Here is a 20,685-nt window from a genome sequence, read left to right on the forward strand (position 1 = left end):
TGTTCCCTGACCACACTCTGGGTATTAGGCCTTAAAGCAAATCTCTTGCTTGTCTATCAATTTTCATTATCCAGACTACTAACAAGGTATGTATAGCAAGGAACTTAAGGTTAAACCCTCCAGTAATACTGCAGAATGCTAGAACCTTGAATACTAACATTCTGCACTAAAGACTGAAAGAACAGGCACATGCTTGACAAACACATTGCATGTATCTGTATCAGGCATCTTTCCAAAGGGGTTGATGGCCATTTGCTTCAGATACTGGGCAATCAAGTATGTGGCAAAGCTGGCATTTCTACTAGGAAAGCTGAGACACTTGAGACACCTGGTTTGTGGGTCTAAGGCACTCTCTGTTTGAATTATGCAATCCAACATGTGTTCTACTTTTTAGAGGGAACATGTATTCTACTTTTTTTTTTTTTTTTTTGAGTTGGAGTCTCACTCTGTCACCCAGACTGTAGTGCAGTGGCTGGGAGTGCCTCGACCTGCTGGGTTCCAGCGATCCTTCCGCCTCAGCCTTCCAAGTAGCTGGAACTACAGGCGTGCGCTACCATGCCCAGCTAATTTTTGATTTATTGTAGAGATAAGATCGTGCCAAGTTGGCCAGGCAGGTCTCGAACCCACGATTTCAGGCAATCCACTCACCTCAGCCTCCCAGAGGAGCTGGGTTTACAGGCTGAGCCACCGAGCCCGGCTTGTGTTCTACTTTTTTTGAGAGGCACTGATCAAGGCTCCTCCATCTACTGAAGGATCCAGTGAGTGCAAGGCAGGCGGAGTACTCAGGTAACATCCAAGGATTAAATAGAAGAAGCTACTGGTTAGTAAAGGAACTTCAGCCGGAAGATGAGAGTGTGGTACTTTCTCTCTTGATAAGAAAGTGCTTTGAAGTCTGTCACTTTGGGGAATTTGAGCATGCAGCATTTCAGCATCAAAGGGAACTCTGCTGTGATGAAGAGGTTCTTTCCTGTTGACTGATTCTTTTTATTGCTTGATCTGGCACTAAAACAGACCAAGAAGGGCTCAGTCACTACCATCTCATAAGAATTTCCTTTTAAAAAGCCAGCACAAGCCGGGCTCGGTGGCTCAGCCTGTAATCCCGCGCCTTTGGGAGGCTGAGGTGAGTGGATTGCCTGAGCCTGCGGGTTCGAGACCCGCCTGGGTAGCGAGACCTCATCTCTACAATAAATAAAAAAATCAGCCGGGCGTGGTAGCGCGCGCCTGTAATTCCGGCTACTCGGAAGACTGAGGCGGAAGGATCGCCGGAGCCCGGCAGGTCGAGGCTGCGGTGGCCGGGAGCGGCCACTGCACTCCAGTCTGGGCGACCAAGGGAGACTCCAACTCAAAAAACAAAAACAAACAAACAAAAAAAGCCAGCACATAGTTATAGAAACTGTAGGTTATTTAAATGAGTATTGTCTTTGTTTTGGCTGCTATCACAGAATACCTAAGACTGAGTAGTCTATAAAGAAAAGAGTTTTATTTGGCTCATGTTTCTGCAGGCTGGGAAGCAGGAGAAGCACATCACCAGCATCTGGTGAGGGCCACTCTCCTAGGTCAAAACATGGCGGAGAAGATCAAAGGGGAAGCGGACACACAGAAAAAGAGAAAACCCAAGGAGTATCTTGGCCTTTAACAACCTGCTCTTTCAGCAACTGCTCCATTCCCAGGAGAACTAATCCGGTCTCACCACTGCAAGCCCTTACTCAGTACTGAGACAACAGCACCAAGTCATTCATGAGGAATCCACATCCATAATTTAAGAAGCTCCCACTAGGGTTCACCTCCCAACGCTGCCCCATTGGAAATGAAATTTCAACATCAGTCTTGTTGAAACTGTGTTTATCACATTAGCACTGAAACGTAGAGAGACAAAAATGTGACTGGGAGATCTCATAAAAAGTTTCATGAGATCTACCCATTCGTAGGCCCTGAGTCTCTTGTCTGGCTCAGTACTAGACTTAATAGTTTAATAGGTATTCCTCTTTTTTTTTTGGTAAAAATGTGGGGTACAATTAAGGGTTAGGTATGCAAACGTTAATTATGCAGGTACCCTCTACAGGTATTCTTATATTTGTTCTCTCCTCTTCTATCCAACCGTCACTGCTCTTTCAAATAATAAAGAGCCCCAGACTCTTTTCTCTCTTTCAAACTGATGCCACACACTGAGATGGTCGCCCATAATTTCCAGGATTCTCTCCAACTTCAGAATGTCTTTCCACTTTTGACCCTAGCAGAGAGTTGCTTGTAGTGATGGAGGCCATAAACTTATGCTCTATTTTTCCTGAGGATCCCTCCGAAGTGTGAAAGCACAAAGTGAAATTTCTTAGAAGGCGTACATTCAGCTGAAGGGTCTGGCGACAGGCATTTCAGTCTCTCTTTCTCAAGTGCTATAGGAGGCCACATCTTCGACCATTCGAGTGGACTCGGAACCTGCAGGATGCTGCCCACTGGCCATGGGTGCTGACCTCCTCCAAGCGTTCACCTCGCTCTTGACTCCTCTAGCTTCTATGGAAAAAGAGACATGGTCAGGGAGAATGGTGGACACCCAGGTCTGACTAGAGAGCTCAGATCGCCTGTGAACTGGAGGTAGAGGTGGGCATCAGAGGGCGACAAGGAGCGGAGGGGGCACATAATGCATAACATGGGGTGTGTTTGGGAGTTGGGGAAAATATTGGTACAGCAGGGAGCCTGTACTGGCTTGAGTGGGGACACTGGAGAAGAGCCTACCTCTGACCTCTGACCATCTTGCCCTTGCACTCTGCCTGGGTTCTACACTCTGGTGCTCCCAGAGTTCTATTTTGAGCTGCTTTTCTAGAACTACTTTTCTGCTCACTGCCCCTCCACTCCTGGAAGGGGTGACCATGAACCAGCAGGACACTTTGTCCCTCTTTCTCAGCCACTGACCCCCGGACCCCTCGGGCCACCATTGCTTGGGGAGAGAACTTGGAGGGACCTCAGGCAAAGAGAGGTGAGAGAGGATTGTGGTTTTTGGAGTGATTGTGGTTTTTGGGAGATGGAGGGGACACTTAAAATTAGGAAACTGTAGCTCCTGGGGGAATTTCTGATCCAGAGACCAACACACGGTCAAGCAGAAAATAAAAATAATACATACATTCCAGGCTTTGCGATGAGTGGGGTTCATTGGCAGGCCTACTTTGGGTGCTGGAGACTCACTGATTGTGTCACCTCTGAAGCTATTTCCCAGCTTTCCCTCCGCTCCTTTTGAAAGAAACAGTGCAGAGTAAGTAGCATCCAAGGGAAGCCCCGGCACCACAATTTTGGGGCTGGGGATGCTCTTGGGTTGTGACCTCCCTCTGGCAGCCACAGCTGTGGGCGTGGGCATAGGCCCACCTGAGTGTGCAGGGCTGCCTTCTTTCACAGTTGCTGATCAAGAAGTCCGGGAATTAGACCCAACCTCACCTTTCTCAACCTGCAGGAGGAAGCGACCACGGAGTTTTCTTTGAACAGGGTGACAGGCTTACAGATCTCTTACCCAAAGGGCGCCTAAAACGTGGCCGGAACTTCAAACCCTTAGCCCTCTCTGCGATATTTGTACCCACACACCAACGATCCAACAGCAAGCAGTTCCTTATTCTTAAGTCTTCTTTATTAACTTGCAAGTCGCTGGCGGGATTTTTTTTTTCTTTTTGTGTTTTATTGCCTAGGCTAGTGGTAAAAGTCTTCCAAAGGCATTCTCCCTGATGATAGTTGATTACCTTCTAGCCCATTTCCCAGGGTGTGAGAACGCGATGATTCTCGACTCACCTGGGTTCGGTCAGATCCCTAGGGACGAGTGAAAATGCTTTCGGGAGAACAACTTTTGCAAAGGAAATTCAGAGTTATGCACATGTAGGCTGGGACAAAAATGCCCGGAGACAAAGAAAATAATCGCAGGTTCCGTTGGCGTCCGTGGTAGTGTGGCCGAGCGGTCTAAGGCGCTGGATTTAGGCTCCAGTCTCTTCGGGGGCGTGGGTTCGAATCCCATCACTGCCAAGGGAACGTTTTAGTCTAGCGAGGATCACGAAGTACTAAATATGTGGATAAAGAGGACTTTGAATCTCAAATGCCCAAGGTTCTTTGAGCTCACCTAGCAGCCGTTTTTCTCGGGCTTCTCTTTGTCACTCAAACCGTCTCGGTTTCCTACGGCGTCTTGCGGCTGAGAATGACAGCCTCGTCCTCTGACTTCTCCAACCCACACTTGATGGTGGTGACGGACTTGAAAGTCCAAGCTTTTGCACCACTCTTGGGCTCTTGCACCCGGGAGCGCTTTTTGTTCTCCTTATCGAAAATCCTCGCTCATACTGGATGATTCTCATCTGGTTCAGGCACCACCCGACAGGAAGGTTCGCCAGAAAGTGTCCCGACGCCCCCATCAGCCGGCCGCCGCCACTGGTTTAGGAGTGGCAGCTCCGTGCTCGCCCAAGTCCCTGGGCAGACCCTACTTTGTTTCTAACCACGTTACTTTTGTAACTGAATATGATGCAAGAGTGAATGCAGAAGGTCAGACTTAGCAGGGTTCAAGCTCTCCTTCGGGCAACAACACCTCAGGGGGAGCGGAGAGAAGATGTGTAAACAGTCTTTTTTATTTTGACTTCGCAGGTGGGTTTGTGATTCCAAAAGACTTCAAAGCGGAGGCTCCGCTGACTCCGTGCGTCGGATCCAGAGGGCGTGCTGGGAGTGGGGTGGCCTTAGCCCTCTCCGCCTCTTCCCAGTCAATTCACTGACCTTGGAGACCGTCCAGGTCTCTGAACCTCACAGCTGCGATACTTGCACGGACTCTAACCCGGAAATGTAACCAAGCCTATAGTATAAAAATGTAAAGATGTTTGTTTCACGAATTTCCTTTTCTCTTTGTCCTTTTCTTCCTCCGTGCATGATAGGTTGCACGTAGATATTTCGGTAGAGAGAAGTCACTAATACTTGATTAGCTTCATATCCTAACCCCTGGGGGCTGCCCACAAGACTAACGAACTTGTTTTTCGTAACTAACTAACTAACTAACTAACTAACTAACTAACTAACTAACTAACTAACTAACTAACAGTAATGATCTTTAAGGTCACTCAGACCTCCCTCCTTGATGGCATCCTGAAGTTTGATCGGCCGGGACGGGATGCATGCAGTTTTGATCTCTGGGGACTCTCACCTGCCGCACCCCTGTCGCCCATTGCAAGTTTGCTACTCATCACTTGCAGGCTGAAATAAACAAGTATGAGATTTAGTGGAAGTTAGGTGACAACTTTATTCCAAAAGCCGGCAGAGAGGAAAATGGTCAGGCCCATAACTCAAAAAACACAACAACAAAAGCATTTCAACATTTTGGGCTGAGGATAGGGGATTTTGAAGGGAAAGAATGGAATGAGGAGTATTTGGGAGCAGAACAGGGTGCAGATCTTTTTTTGATGGTTATCTTGAATTGTCGTCCACCTGGAGGGCTAGGCTTATGCCCCCTGATTGTGGTCAGATTGTAGGTTAACCGTCTTGGTGACATCTAAACAATGGAGAATTCTGCCACATGGTCTCCATACTCTGGTATTCCATCTTGGAATAGCCTCTGGAATTTCTCAAACATGCACAATTAGATCAGAAAGGGGGAAAAAATCTTCAAAACGTAGGCTAAAAGAGGAAAGGGCTCAAAACTATTTCTCAAAAATAGAGGTTACATACCTACCTTACCCATAAAAGTCCCCAGTTATGTTCAAAACAAGTCATTTCAAGAGTTTGTCTCTCCCACCCTCACACTTTGGCCAAATGGAATACATCTTTCTCTGCTCATTTTTGAATGATACATTTCTAGAGGTAGAAATAGAATACTTGATTAAATAAATGTCTTTTTAAGGCTCTTGATTTATAATGTCCAACTCTTCTCCAGAAAGCAGAGACATTCTATAAGAATGCCCTTGTCTCTGCATTCTTGTCAGTATTATATATTAATAAATACTTTCCAATTTGATGATTGCATAATATCCCTTTGTTTTAATAAATCTTTCTTATAAAGGAAGAAACATGTTCCGTATGCATACTTGACCTTTTGTATTATTTGTTTACATCATTCTGAAGGGCAGACCTTTCTGAAGTATTTCTCCTTGAATCCTGAATTTGAATTGCCTAGTATGAATTATTGAATTGCCTAGTATGAATCATTGAATTGTCTAGTATGAATCATTGCCTGGTATGAATTATTCACGGTAATGAAAAAGCATAGTAGTGGTGGTGAGAATGACAGATGTTATTCAATACTCAGTTAAAGCTAGTCTTACATATTAGGAAATAGATTCAATTCTAAAAAGAACGTCATTAATTCACATTGTGTATTTTTGTGAGCAAACAGAATCACATCTACTGTGGAAGTACAAAAAGGATATGTAAAAAATAAGGCTTATGGATAGCAAAATGCTGTGTTCTTTTTTCTTTTTTTTTCCCGCTGCCTGAAAATAGGACTAAAATTTATGCTTCACAGACATTGAGTTGGGATATAAAACTTTCTGGAGATTGAAAAGAAGGTTAAAGTAAAAAACAAAAACCAAAAACTTCATGCACTTCCTTCAAGCCGGAATCGAACCAGCGACCTAAGGATTACAGCAGTTTCAATTCCTACAGTCCTCCGCTCTACCAGCTGAGCTATCGAAGGGTGCCCTGAAAGCTCGTTAGTGCAGATTTTTGTGCATTTAGTGGTAGCTTTTGAGAAGCCTGACTTCTTTGCATTTGCGCTGTGCTCTCCATTCAAGAGATCTCAAGAGAGCCGGGTCTATAGTAAACCAAACCCCGGGAGCAGCCTTGAGGCAGCGGACCCGAGGTCTGAGTCCGACGTAATGAGGATGGAAGCAGAGCAGAAACTACCCGGATTGGGGTGTATCTGCGCCCCTCCTGGACCGGGCTTCCTCAGAATAATCTGCGAACCGGTTCTCGTTCCAGGAGCGCAGGAATAAGCTCCCCGGCAGGCTGCAAGTAGGGGAAGTGCGCAGGACTGCGGGACCATCGCTGTCAGCAGATCTCTTTTGCAAACACAGAGGTGTGGACCAGCTCCAGGACTTTTCTCCCAGAGAAGCGAGCAATCTGGTTTCTTCTCCATATGCTGAAGGGTACAACACCTATTTCACCAGGATCGATCATAGAAGCCCCAACGCCATGATCTCAGATCTTCGACCTCTGACTTTCACGGAAAGATCATAAGGTGCCTCCTTTCTTCAACAAGTTTGTTTCAACAGTGGGCAAAAGTAAAAAAAACTTGCCCTTTGTAGTCTGGGGGGCGGGGGAAAAAAAAGAAGCTTCTCCCAAGACCCCAGCGAGATTTGAACTCGCGACCCCTGGTTTACAAGACCAGTGCTCTAGCCCCTGAGCTATGGAGCCACCACGCACCCTGGCTTTTTACATGGAATCTGTTAAGTTTATAAAATCTCAGATAAGCATTTGTAGCCAAACAAAATTCAATATCCAATCAAGATGAAAAGGAATTTGTTTTGAAGGAAGTGTCTCTTTACGTATAACGAATATTGTGCTGGCCAGGTCCAAACTGGAAAGCAAGTCGCTGGAAGAGTAGCGCCCCCGGTCATGCTCCTCAGCCTCAGGCCTGCCACGTCAGGAAGCCCAAGCAGCACCAGGGCCAAGGGCGCAGTTCCTTAGAGAAGAGGACACGAGACAAGGCATCGGCGGCATTCTCTGCTCGGATTCTTGCAAAACTAACTGCTCTGGCTCCTTTAGATTGAGATTGTTTTTGTTTTGTTTGAATGGAGGCGGCTTTCTCCAAGAGCAGGACGTACCCCTCGGACCCTCAGAGTTTGGAGGCATGGAGGCATGCAGGCCTGCCCGCCGCCAGTCGGCAGAGTCAGACTCGGCCACAGATTCCTCTAAGTTACCTCCCTCTGGGCCTCCCGGATCTTCTGAGCTGCCAACCCGAAGTCCAGAGCGAATGGAAAACGGCGTCACATGGGAGGTCACGGGAGAGAGGGTTTCTTTTTCTCCTTTCTCTCCTTGGTCTCAGCCTGCCCAGGCGTCTGGCGCCTCGTCCAGGAGGTTGCATGCATTCACGCCACAGCGCTTCACTGGGCTTCTCCCACGTGCCAGGAACGTGCTCCGCCCAGGCAGGCAATGAGACCACGGAAGATAAGGCTTTGCCCCGGATGGTAATTAAAACCAAGAGCCCCAGAGCTTCGTTTCCCAAGCAGAAAGGACTGCAGAACGAGGACACCTCGTCCCCTTCCAGCCCAGCCACCACCTGAGAGTGATAGAGAAGTGGATTTCTTCCATAAAAGAGAGTATTGGACGTGAGTAATTTTTCCCCGGGGCACTTCCCGTGAGCCCTTGAAAGGCACCTTAAATCTAGACCTATAACATGCAGCGAGTCAAATAAAGCTGCAAGGAAATGGCAAAAGCACACACGTGGAGTGGGAAGGGATGTAGCTGCGTGGTCTGAGGCAGTGGCTTTTAGAATTCAGCCTTTTTGGGAAAGTTGGTTCGACTTCTTCTCCTGGCCTTTCTCTCTCGGTGAAATCGGTCATTCTTGTTTTACCTGTGTCCTCAAACCCCAGGCCACCTGACTTGGTTCTGGGCCTGACTGACTCTTTGGATACTCAGACTCTCTAGGTCCCCAGACCGACTCACAGCTCAGCCTGAATCCTGACATGACTATTTCTACCTTTGGATCGCTGCAACTCAGATCCTTCTGAATCCTCACGCTTACTCTCCTGGGGTCTGAAAAAAAAAACAAACCAAACCACTGGGCTTAAGAAAAACAATCAAAGCCATTCAAATGTGCTACAACAAATGAAATAAGTACACATTCTTAGAGAAACACTCCTTATTAGTTTTGGCTCGTTGGTCTAGTGGTATGATTCTCGCTTTGGGTGCGAGAGGTCCCGGGTTCAAATCCCGGACGAGCCCCATTGCCCTTTTTTTAAACCCTCTACAGAGACTGACTAAGTCGCCCAAAGATGCAATCGCCACCAAGCTAGGTCCTCCTAGGTTGAAGCCCCTTTCAACCTCGACCCGTTTCGGGATGAACATGTTGAGCAAACTGGCCGCTTCTGTCGAAAGATTCAGGAACAACGCAGATGCTACCAGGGGCCAGGGGCTTCGTCGCAGATCTGGGTCCCCAGTCGGGCTCTGATAGGCGCTTTTGTGAGGATTAGCGTGCTCAGGCAGTTCTTAGTACTTAGGGTGGAACAAACGAGTATACTTCTCACTAGGGCACGTCGCATGGAAAAGTTTGGTACTTGGAAGTGTGTTGGGGTCACAATGCCGGGACAGATCCGCTTCCTGAGGCCCGGGCCCCCCTGTGACCCGGCCGCGGGATGCAGAGTCTAGCCCCTGCCCTGGCCCTCGCGCCTGGTCTGCAGCGCGCGGTTGCGCTCTTGGTACTCGGAGAGTCGTTGGAATGCAAAACCGCAGCCCTGGGAACCTTGGGACGGGGAGGGCAGAGACATCCATTCCGTTCAAAGAGAGCGCAATTGAATTATTTTCAAAACCTCAATGGAACATAGTGACAGTCGTCCTATCATTTCTGGCAAGAGTCCACGAGACCCTTTAGTGTTCTTTGATTGCTCACTTGAAAAACAAACGGGCTGCACTGTTTGGTTTCTACCTGTAATCCTCGAGTGTGGTTAGTTCCAGTTTGCAAAAGTCGCCCACAGGATGAGGTGCTAGAATGACAGGCCTTTCATGCTTCCCTGAGTTTTCTAAATTGCTTGAACACAAGGAATCTTTGACAAGACTTCTGTTTGGCCCAATCATATTTGTCTTTTCCAAGGTTCCTCTCGGAAGAGTTATGTCTTTAGAGGTGAATAAAGTGTTTTTTGGTTGGTGACTGGAGGGAAAGAAGAGAGAGGGAAGAATCTGCCAAGATTCTGGGGTAGTTGGCAGGTCGGAAGATGATATGTTTAGTTGGAATTTTGTGTTTGCTGAACGACTGCCACGGGAATGCCCAATAGAAAGTTGGACATAAAGTTCTGGGGTTCCGGAGAAAGATCTAAAGTGAAGAACGAATGTTTAGGAATTGTTAAAAATGGGGTGTTGTTTAACACTGGTTTGGGCAAGAACCCATAGGGAAGAGCATTCATACAGAGAGAATTGAAGGACAAGGCCCTGGTGATCACCAGTGTTTAAAAAGTTGAGAATAGAATGGCAGTGGGTGAAGGAATTGGAGAAGGAAGTCCCAATAATCACTTGCTCTGATGATTGATTTAGCTACTCAGGGCCTGCTGGCAATCTTTATCAGCATTTGAAGCAGAAAGTTTAGAGATGACAGAGCTGGGAAGGCAGAAGAATGAGGAGAAGATGTGGCCCTATAGGCAAATGATTCTTTCCAGGAGCTTGGCTGTGAAAGGGAGAACTTCACAGGCTCAGAGATCTTAGGGTAGCTCCATGATTATTTAGTGAATGCTTTCTTTTTGCCCTGAAGTCTGGGTAAAGGTAGGTTGGATTACCAAAGGTACGCTCTTTGACCTGGATATGGTGTTCTGACTCCTAGGGTTTATTTTTATTTTTTAAATTATTTTGAAGGTGTGGGGTACAATTCATAGTTAAGTATACAAATGTTTGTTATGCAGATACTCTTGTTGATGAGGTGTGCCTGCTGCCCCGGCAGTTTCCTACTACTGCCAATCCTGCCCTCTTCCTCTCCCCTGGCAGTTTCCAACTAATGTCAATCTCCTAGGGGCTTTTATGGCTAGCATAGATGAAAGTGACACCACTACTCCTTCCTTTACCATGATAAGAGGTAGAAATATTGACTGGGTTCTACAAGCAAGACAGAACTCAGCAGCACTGGAGCAAATATATGCACAAAGGTTTAAATTTAAGGGGAAGAGCTCTTGGCTTGAGGAAGGAGGTCAAAAAAGGAATGTTCATCTTGAAAAGCAGAAATAGGTTTCAGATGATCTTAGGTGGGAGAGGAATGGAAGTTTCAGAAAACCATGTCCATTGGGACCCAGAAAAGGAGCATCTGGCTGAAGATACAGCAGGCACTGTTCGTCTGTAGTGGCAGGGGTTGGGATGTGACCTTCTGGATGCTGCCTGAGTGGAGTAGCACCAGATTCTGCGCTCATCATGTTTTACTGCTATTATTTCTGACAAGTGATTTTGTTGATCCTTGGGGCTGAAAACCAACAGCTCATCCTCATTGACTGGTGAGTTTTAGGCTCTCAGAGAAGTCTGGGTCCCAGAAAATCTTAATGTATTCCAAGGTTCTTAGACTTTTCTGTATTCTGTGTAAACAGCAGCATGCTAAGACTTTGTTATGTTCCAAATTAACAGGGATTCTTCTGGGTATCAGATCTTAAAATGTTTCAGATATCTGCTATGTAGAAAAAAGGGGGACCCAAGGGAGACATTCAAACACAGAGTTTCACAAAGTCACAGTTTTCCCGGAATGGGAATCCGCCCCAGGTTCCACTCAGGAACTCAGCCAGTAGAGCTAGGGTCCATACAATCTCAGCTAGAGCTGTTGTGCCGTGTCCTCCTCACTTTTGAGTCATAACTATGGCACTTTTATGCCAATGTGGGACTTTAGTACTCTACACTATTGTCAGCAAGACCTCTCACTTGAATAATGCAAAAGTATCTCCAGCAAATCACCAGTGAGCATGGCTATTTAACATTCTTTTTCACATCCCTTATGTCATTCATGACTGCAGAAAACAACAGTGTGCTAAGACTTTGTTATGTTCCAAATTACCAGGCATTCTTCTGGGTATCAGGGCAACAAATTCCAGAGTGACTGTCTTCAAGGGATTTGCAGTCTAATGGGCACACAGAGAAAATGGTACAGTTTATTATTGCAAGAGGAAGTGTATGAGTTAGGGTTCAATCAAAGAAGTGGAACCACTGCAGTAATAGTGACTAGAGATTTATTATAGGAATTAGCCCTTTCATAATTGTGGGATCTAGTGAGGAATTCTATGTTAGGTTCTTGCCTTTATAACAGGTGTTGGTTCTGAAGTCTCTGTAGCTCAGCAGTGTGAGAAGTTGGGAAGGACAGTTGAATGTGACGTGAGGAGAGAAGTGCAAACTGGAACCATGAAATTCACAAAGACAAACTGGGATCAAAAAGGCAAACAGGAATCCACCTTTCTCTCCCTGCCTCTAGTTTTGTTGATGTGGATGACCTGCAGGGGAAGCTGGCACCCTTCATCATGAACCTAGCTGTGTACTTGGCCCAGGAGTTGGGAGAGCTGGAGGAGTTGTGGGCCCAGCTCCAGCTCTATGCCGCTGACAAGTGAGTGAGCAGACCGGCGATGGTTAAGTACAAGCTGCAGCAGAGCCTGGTACCTGGACCAGTCCTCAGAACACAGTGGCTGCTGTTATATTTTCACCCTCGAAATCTCACCACAGATTTCTCTGTACAGATCCATATGGAAAATACAGATCTACATAAAAAAAATTCTGGGAAATGTGATTCCAGCTTACATAAGTTGACACAATACAAAGTCATCACTTGATCTATTCTCTTTAGGAAACTTGTACTAGAGAATCTCTCTTAGCTTATTTAACATGATTCTTATGTCTTTTTCTTTCTGTACTATTCTGTATGATTTCACAAGATCTACTTATGGTTTACTAAATATTTTTTTGCCTCTCTAATCTTCAGTGTAAGATATTGAGTCTTTAGTTTCAATGGTAATATTTTTCATTCTAGACTTTCCATTGTTTCTTTTTGAAAACTGCTTATGTATTTTTTATTTAATCATTTTTGTTTATTATACTATTGATTTTTCTTTGAACATTTTTAACAACCTTAACTTATAATCGGTATCTAATGGTCATATTAGCCAAAGTTCTTAATGTTTGAGGTCTGTTTTTTTTAATCTGTTGACTCTTGCTTTTAGAGGAGTGACTCCTTATATGTGTGTGTGTATGTGTGTGTGTGTATGTTTAAATACAGCAGCTTTGCTGATATAATTTACTCATTTAAAGTGTACATTTGAAGTAGAAGCTAAACACTGAGTACTCATAGACATAAGGATGGGAACAACTGACACTGGGGACTCCTAAAGGGATGAGGGAGGAAGGAAGGAAGGGTTGAAAAACCACTCATTGGGTACCATGCTCACCACATGGGTGATAAGCTCAGTAGAAGCCCAAACCTCACCATCGTGCAATGTACACATGTAACAAACCTGCATATGTACCTTTTGACTCTAAAATAAAAATAATTTTTTCAATGTGTGACTTCCAAGCAGAGATAGGTGAAAAATCTACCCTCATTGCTTTCTCTCTGTAGGGATCTAGTTTGGCAGATTAGTTAGCTATAATCTTGACCAACAGAAAGCAGAACGGAGAGGGGATACGACAAGGGCGGAGAAATAGATGTCAGGAAATAATCACAGGACAAAAATCGTACATTTGAATGGTTTTTAGTAAATTTTCAGAGTTGTACAGTCATCACCAAAATCAATTTTAGAACATTTTCATTACCCTAAAAAGATACTCTATATCCATTAAAAGTCACTCCCCATTTCCTTCCAACCCTCCCCCGTAGTCCTGGGCAACCGCTAATTTATTTTCTCTATATGTAGATTTTCCTATTTTTGATATTTCTTATACGTGGGATCATACAATATATGGCCTTCTGTGATTCACTGCTCTCACTTGGCATAACGTTTTCAAGGTTCATCCATGTTGTGGCATGTGTCAGTACTTCATTCTTTTTATTGCTGAATAATACTATGCTGTCTAGCTATACCACCTGGCTTTATTCCTTCATCAGTTGAACATTTGGGTTGTTTTCTTTTTTTGGCATTATAAATGCTGCTGCTATGAACACTATGTACAAGTTTCGTGCAGATGTAAAAGTTTTCATTTCTCTTAGGTATATTTCTAGAAGTGAAATTTATGAGTCATATGGCAGCTCTGTGTTTAAACGTTTACGGAACTGCCAAACTGTTTGTAAAGCAGCTGCACTATTTACATTCTTACCAGCAGAGTATAAGGGTTCCAGTTTCTCCACATCTTCATCAATAGTTGTTATTATTTGTCTTTTTAATTATAGTCATTCCAGTAGTTGTATCTCACTGTGAAGTTGTATCTCACTGTGGTTTGACTTGCATTTCTCTGATGACTAGTGATGTGAACATCTTTTCACGTGCGAATCGCCTATTTGTAAATCTTTTCTGGAGAAATGTCTATTCAAATCCTTTGGCCATTTTAAAATTAGGTTATTTCTTTGTACTATTGGGTAGAGCACATTTTAGATACAAGTTTCTTATCAGATATATGGTTTGTAAATATTTTCAGCCATTCTGTGGGTTCTTCTTCTTCTTCTTCTTTTTTGGTCAGGATCTCACTCTGTTGCCCAGACTGGAGTGCAGTGGCACAATCATGGCTCACTACAGCCTTGAACTCCTGGGCTGAAGTGATTCTCCCGCCTCAGCCACCCAGGTAACTAGGACTTCAGGCACACACCACCACACCCATGTTGTTATTTTTTTTTTCTTTTCTTTCTTTCTTTTTTGTAGAGATGAGGACTTGCTATGTTGCCAAGACTTGTCTGGGAACTAGTGATCCTCCTGCCTTGGTCTCCCGAAGTACTGGGATTAGAGATCTGAGCCACTGTGCCTAGCCATTCTGTGGGATTTTAAAAAATCTTTTTGATCATATCTTTGATGCACAATTTAAAAAAAATTTTGGTGAAGTTCCTTGTATATGTTGTCATTTTGGATTGTGAGTGTATGTTCAAGAAAAAATATTTTTGGGGCCCCTTCTATGTGTAAAGTTTGTTCTAGATGTTTGAGATACATTTTTATTTTCAGCTTTCTCATAATTTATGTTTTCTGGGAATAGCCTGTACTTTCTGGAAAGCTTAGCCAACTTTTTAAAAGAGTTTTTATAATAATATTCTAATATGTTTTGTATGGAACGTTTTTCAGGATATTTAACATGACCATATGACTGGAAAAGCAAGATTCCCTCTTACTTTCATCATTTTGAATGCTAATGCAGGCCTTTATTATTGCTCACCCTAACTCCTACAATTGCATCTTAATTGACCCTTTTCAATCTCTATCACTCCTATTTTTTCTCTGCACTGCCACTGGAGTTTATTTTAAAAGCACAAATTTGATCATGTCATGGTTGTCAATTTTTTTCCCAGTTCCTCAGGTCTACAGAGTAAGTTTCGATGTCTTTTCCAACTGGATACCAAACTTTCTTTCTTGTCTCATTTTCTACCTCTTCTTCTGTGCCTCCTATTATCCAACCAATCAGACTGTAAACCACTATGGATTTTTATACTTCCATGTCTCAGTCCTATATATTCCTTCTGGTTAGCAAGCCCTTTTCTCAACTGCTGAAATGCCCCGTTAGATCTGGCACAAGTGAGAGCCTTTTCTGGAGCCTTCTTTAAACCCATAGTCAACATTGATGTATCCCTTGTGTTCTACATTCTTTTCATCAGCAAGTGATGTTTGGGTGCTTACTATGTGGTAGGCACCCTGTTAACCATTGGACCATGGTGGTGACATAAAAATATATTCTTTCCATTGTCATGTAGTTTAGAGTAAAGAGGGTGAAAATACACAGACAATAATGTAATAAAAACTTGAGGTAACTGTTCCAGAGCAAAGTAGTGCAACTCCCAAGAAAGTTGTAACAGAGAAATCTGATCTGAACTTAAGTGGAGGATATGGAAAACGTGCGGAGGGTATAGTGCTTGAGAAGATATCTGAACCTCTGAAGAAGAAAGAGGATGTGTAAATGCATTCCTGATAGGAGAGATGAGTTAATGAGGGCCAACCTACAAGGAATGTAAAGCATAAGGATGCTGTGGTAAACAGTGTGTCATAGGAAATACTCAAGAGGTAGCCAGGAAATAGAGCATGTGCAGCTTTGTAAATTATAATTAAACCTTTGAATTTATCTTAACACCACGGGATACCATTGGAAATATTTACGTGGTCAGTGTTAGGGTAGATAATTGTAACATAACCAAATATTGATCTAAAAAAGATGAATCAAGTTGCATTGGAAATTAAGAGAAATGGATGAATTTGAGAGTTATTTAGTGAGGGCAGGTCTGGGTGGTGGATTGGATATAAGAATGGATAGGTCAAATTCTTAGTTTACTGATTTATGTAAAGGTTAATGATCCATTGCATTTACTGAGATAGAGAAAACGAAAGATGGCCAAGGTTGGAGGGAAGGAGCAAGAAAATGATGAGTTCAGTCTTGACCATGTGAAGTTTGAGATGCCTCCATAGAGGTGTTTGTGTAGGCAATCACATATATGATTCTGGAACTCAGGGATTAGGCCTGGAGATATAAATTTGATAGTAATCAGTATATAGTTATTAAAACTGTGGTATGTATAAAAGACAGAAGAAAAGATCCCTTGGGATGATGCTTTGAGAAGCTCTAATATCTAATAACTTTATTGAAAAGGATACATTTGCAAAAGAAAAACAAAACAAAAAAAAGAGCAACTGCAAATGAAAGAAAATCAAGCAAGGGTAGTCCCAGGGAAGCCAAAAAACATGAGTATTCAAAAACCACACTATTTTTCTGAGATCTATTGTGCCAAATGCTGCTGAGATTAGGATGAAGAGTAAAATATACTTGCTGGATTTAGCATCATCATAGTTACTGAAGAACTTTATATGTGAAGTAGTACAAACAGAAATTTGTTCTAAGTTAAGTATTTCTGTCTTAGGGCAAAACACACATTTAAGATGCATATTTGTGTATCTTTTTTTTTTTTTTAGAAAGCAGAATTTATTGAGGACAGAAAAGCTCCCACAGTGGGAGGGGGCCCGAAGGGTTTGCCCACATTTGTTTATCTTAAAGCAAACAATGAAGGTAAGATCTTAGGAAAACTTAGAAATAAATGTCAATCAACAGTGGATTTTTATTTAATCACAAACTTTTATGCACACACAAGTTTGTATCCCTGTTGTACACACATACACATACACACTCAATCTACAAATATCATCATACCATTGAGGTAATACAACTCCTAGTTACATGAGTGACCTTTTTAGGGCTTAACAAAATTTCAGGCAAGTTTATTTTAGTTTGAATAAAGGCATTTGTTAGGGTATCTTTATAGAAATTCAAGAAAGTACATGTGGCTTTCCTATTGACTCTACTTACTAACTTGTTTAGTCAATGTACTATCAGAGCAACATATAGTTTATATTAGGGGAATGGCTAATTCATTAAATATTAATATTAAGTCAACTACTAAATGCTTCAACAGCTCTACCTTAACCTTGGTAAAGTGAAATATTTATTTTTGTATTAATTTTCCCCTATGTCCAGGGTATACTGATCAACCCATTAAGTAAATTTATACACATTTATCTTCTTGAAAATGAATAGAAATTTATTCTCTCAGATATGTTACAAAGTACATATTTTTAAATTTCACTCCTTGGTATAGTTTTTATTGTGATATTTCTATTCCTAATTACATTCAATTATCCAATATTTTCTTTTATGTAGAGAAATGTCATATTATTGGAGTCACTTTTAAATTTTACAATTGTTATTACATTTTGCTCCACGGTTTTTCATACACACCCCCACCACACACATATGTCCCACACAAGTCTGTGAATTCCTTGATGGCAGGAACCATACATTTAGACTTCTGCATCCCAACTTATTGCCCATGACATGGTATTCTATAAATTTTTATTGAATTAAATTGAGTCTAATTTCAGAGAATAAAACAGAAAATATCTATTTTGAATTTTTATTGAATTAAATTGGGTCTTATTTTTCAGAATAAAATAGAAAATATCTATTTTGAAAATAGATGATTTAACATGTTTTATTGCCATAATATGGGGGTGATTACTTTAAAAAATGCGACAAATTGTTACATGAATTTCTTTCTTTGGTCAGTGGCTAGGATAAGTTTTTATGTTCCGTGAAACTAGGTCGTTTTTAAGGCAATGCTTCATTTTCTCTTGGAAACACTTATTGATCTCTGCAGAAGAATTCTTCTTCTTTCTAAAATTAATGATCATTCTTTTTATTCTTTTAGTACTAAGACATTTTTTGGAATAAAAATATTTGGTGTGTGTGTGTGCATTTCTAATAGAACCAGATGAAAGCATTATTATTTTCTATGCTGACTGAATTTTTATGTCTTTTTCAATGCTACTGCTGTTTGCCAGATTTGCAACACATTTTGAGTTTAGTATGCTGTTCATACTTTGATATTTATTTATGTTTTTTGTATTGTATTTGTACATAGGAACTATGTATACAAACACACTTCTACATGGCATTAATTCCTGTTTAATAAATGATGGTCTCTGTGAAAACTTCTCTAACAAAAGAATATGCTAGGAAGAGTAAATCAAGTTTCACACATCTTTTTGTAACCCCCTTATCATCTCTATTCCCTTAAATTATTATTTGTCCTTTAGTCCTCCCCTCTAATGTTTATGCTGCTTGAGGTTAGAAATCATTTACTCTTGATCATCTTAGCATATATTATTTTGTCATAATATCCTACAAAGTTGCTTAATGAATCTTTGTTGAATGAATGAATAGATAAGTGAATGAATATTTGCCCCCAAGATTTCCAAGGGTATCACAAACAGGAATCCCCATTCCTTTTTCAAATATCTGATGAAGTAGATAACATTTACCACAAAAGGTAGTTCTTGGTAGGTACTACAACAGGTGGCATTCTTAACTCTTTGATATTAAAGCTCCTCGTCCCAATTCCAATTTAACTAAAAACAAAAGAAGATTTAAGACAACAAATATGGGAATGTAAAAAGATGAAGAAATGAAAGAAACATAATCCAGTGACAGAATGAGTGGAGATGTCTTTGATTCAATTTTGTAATAAAGTGCGAATTAGAAAAACACATTAAATGCTATTATTCATAAAATTCTTCATTGCTCCACCTTTCTGAAGGCACTTGGAATTACCAAAGAGAAGTGATTAAATTCCTTTATTAAATTTGCTTTACCACTTTTCCATCAAAGAGTAAACGTAATTTTTCTCAAAAGTGTAGACAAAAATATAGATCATCTATTTATTTTTAGTCTTTATATGATTATAAGGAAGTTTTCCTTTAAAATCTTGATTTTTATGAACAATTGGAAAGCTCTACTGAGACTTTTAATTTTTCACTTTTGAGAAGAGGTCATATACATATCTAAATGTTGAATTAAAGCTATAGATCCTCTTCCCAGACAAACGCATGAAATTTAGATACCCGTGGGACTTATACATTTTCTGAAACCCTTCCTTAGATTTCCTAGGTGACCAGGGACCCTCAGGTTAAGACTCACAGATTGGAAGGTCAAGGTCTTATGAAGGGATGAGGATGCTGATCATGATATATCAGTAATAATATGAACCACTATTAGGTATGATCTAGAATCAAATAAATTTGTCTGAAAGAGAAGAAGAGTGGACTTGTGACTTTGGGGTTTATTCCAGAATTCAGTCTTTTTGTGGTGAGGATCATAGGAAAGGGGAATGGTAATAAGAATGTTTGGACTTAAGACACTGATTCTCTTCACTTTCACCTTACTGTTTTCTTACTGAGATGCTTATCAAGGAGAAAGTCTGCCACCACCTTTCTAAACATGTCCTTCAAAGCTTCCTTGACCTGCTCATTGCGCAAGGCATAGATGAATGGATTCAGCAGTGGTGTCACAAATGTTGTTACTACTGTCACAGCCCAGTTATTGTCCACAGAGCCACTCTGTGATGGCCACACATAGAGAAAAATAGCACTTCCATAGAAGAGGGTCACCACCATCAAGTGGGAGGTACGGGTAGAAAAGGCCTTCTGACGGCCTGAAGCAGAGGGCATGCGCAGGACAACCAGGACTATGTGGCCATAGGACGCAGCAATAATCATCAGTGAGGATACAATGACAAGAGATGCCAGGACAAAGTCGGTTTCCTCCAGCTTTTTGGTGTTGGTACATGCCAGGTGCAGCAGTGGACCACTGTCACAGAAGAAGTGCCGCACCACAGCACCCTGCTTACAGAAAGGGAGCAAAGCCACAGCCACCGTAGGACCAAGCACAGGGACAAACCTCCCCACCCAGCAGACCAAGGCCACACGGAAGCACATAGCCCCACTCATGAGCAAGGGGTAGCGCAGAGGATGACAGATGGCCAGGTAGCGATCCACAGACATGACAGCCAACAGTAGGAACTCAGAGGCCCCAAGAAAGAAGTAGAAATAGAATTGGGCAATACATGCAGCAAAGGAAATAGTGTGTTGCCTTGAGAGAAAATTGCTCAGCATCTTGGGAATGATGACAGATGTGAGCAGAATCTCTAGCCAGGACAGGTTACCCAGAAAGAAGTACATGGGGGTCTGTAGGCGAATGTCAGCTCTTACCACTCCCACAATCAACACATTGCCTGTCAGAGTCAGGAAATAAATGAGAATAAACACAGAAAACAGTTCCACTCTGGTGCCGTTGAGATTGGGAAACCCTTCCAGGACAAACTCTGTTACACCACTCACTACTCTGGTTCCCATCAGAAGCCATCATCTTTTTTCACCTGTGTGACGATAACAACATGATCCTGGTCAGAGCAGGTTTTCTTCTTAACAATTCTGAAACTGATTTTATCATATCCCCACTTTTTCCAACCACAGATCCTGTTAAGATTTAAAGCACCAGCTGGGCTTGGTGGCTCAGCCTGAGCCTGTAATCCCAGCAATTTGGGAGGCCAAGGCAAGTGGATTGCCAGAGCCC

The 20,685-nt window shown here is 42.4% G+C and overlaps 1 protein-coding gene and 4 non-coding genes across 5 annotated transcripts; 2 read left to right on the plus strand and 3 right to left on the minus strand.

Moving 5' to 3' along the window:
- The first annotated feature begins 3,914 nt into the window (after positions 1-3,914).
- Positions 3,915-3,996, plus strand: TRNAL-UAG. The gene has a single exon. It is a non-coding gene; the product is annotated as a tRNA-Leu (tRNA).
- Positions 3,997-6,544: 2,548 nt separating this feature from the next.
- Positions 6,545-6,634, minus strand: TRNAY-GUA. Its single transcript is given in 2 exon segments — positions 6,545-6,580; positions 6,598-6,634. It is a non-coding gene; the product is annotated as a tRNA-Tyr (tRNA).
- Positions 6,635-7,280: 646 nt separating this feature from the next.
- On the minus strand, positions 7,281-7,353 carry TRNAT-UGU. The gene has a single exon. It is a non-coding gene; the product is annotated as a tRNA-Thr (tRNA).
- Positions 7,354-8,811: 1,458 nt separating this feature from the next.
- On the plus strand, positions 8,812-8,883 carry TRNAP-UGG. Its single transcript has one exon. It is a non-coding gene; the product is annotated as a tRNA-Pro (tRNA).
- A 10,604-nt stretch (positions 8,884-19,487) lies between these two features.
- On the minus strand, positions 19,488-20,475 carry LOC103267261 (olfactory receptor 6S1). Its single transcript, XM_008064868.2, is given in 2 exon segments — positions 19,488-20,441; positions 20,443-20,475. Coding segments are annotated over 2 exon segments (987 nt in total).
- Positions 20,476-20,685: the final 210 nt, after the last annotated feature.

This window comes from Carlito syrichta, unplaced genomic scaffold (genome assembly GCF_000164805.1).
Source record: "Carlito syrichta isolate Samal-C Ts95f unplaced genomic scaffold, Tarsius_syrichta-2.0.1 Scaffold308087, whole genome shotgun sequence".
Lineage (NCBI taxonomy): Eukaryota > Metazoa > Chordata > Mammalia > Primates > Tarsiidae > Carlito > Carlito syrichta.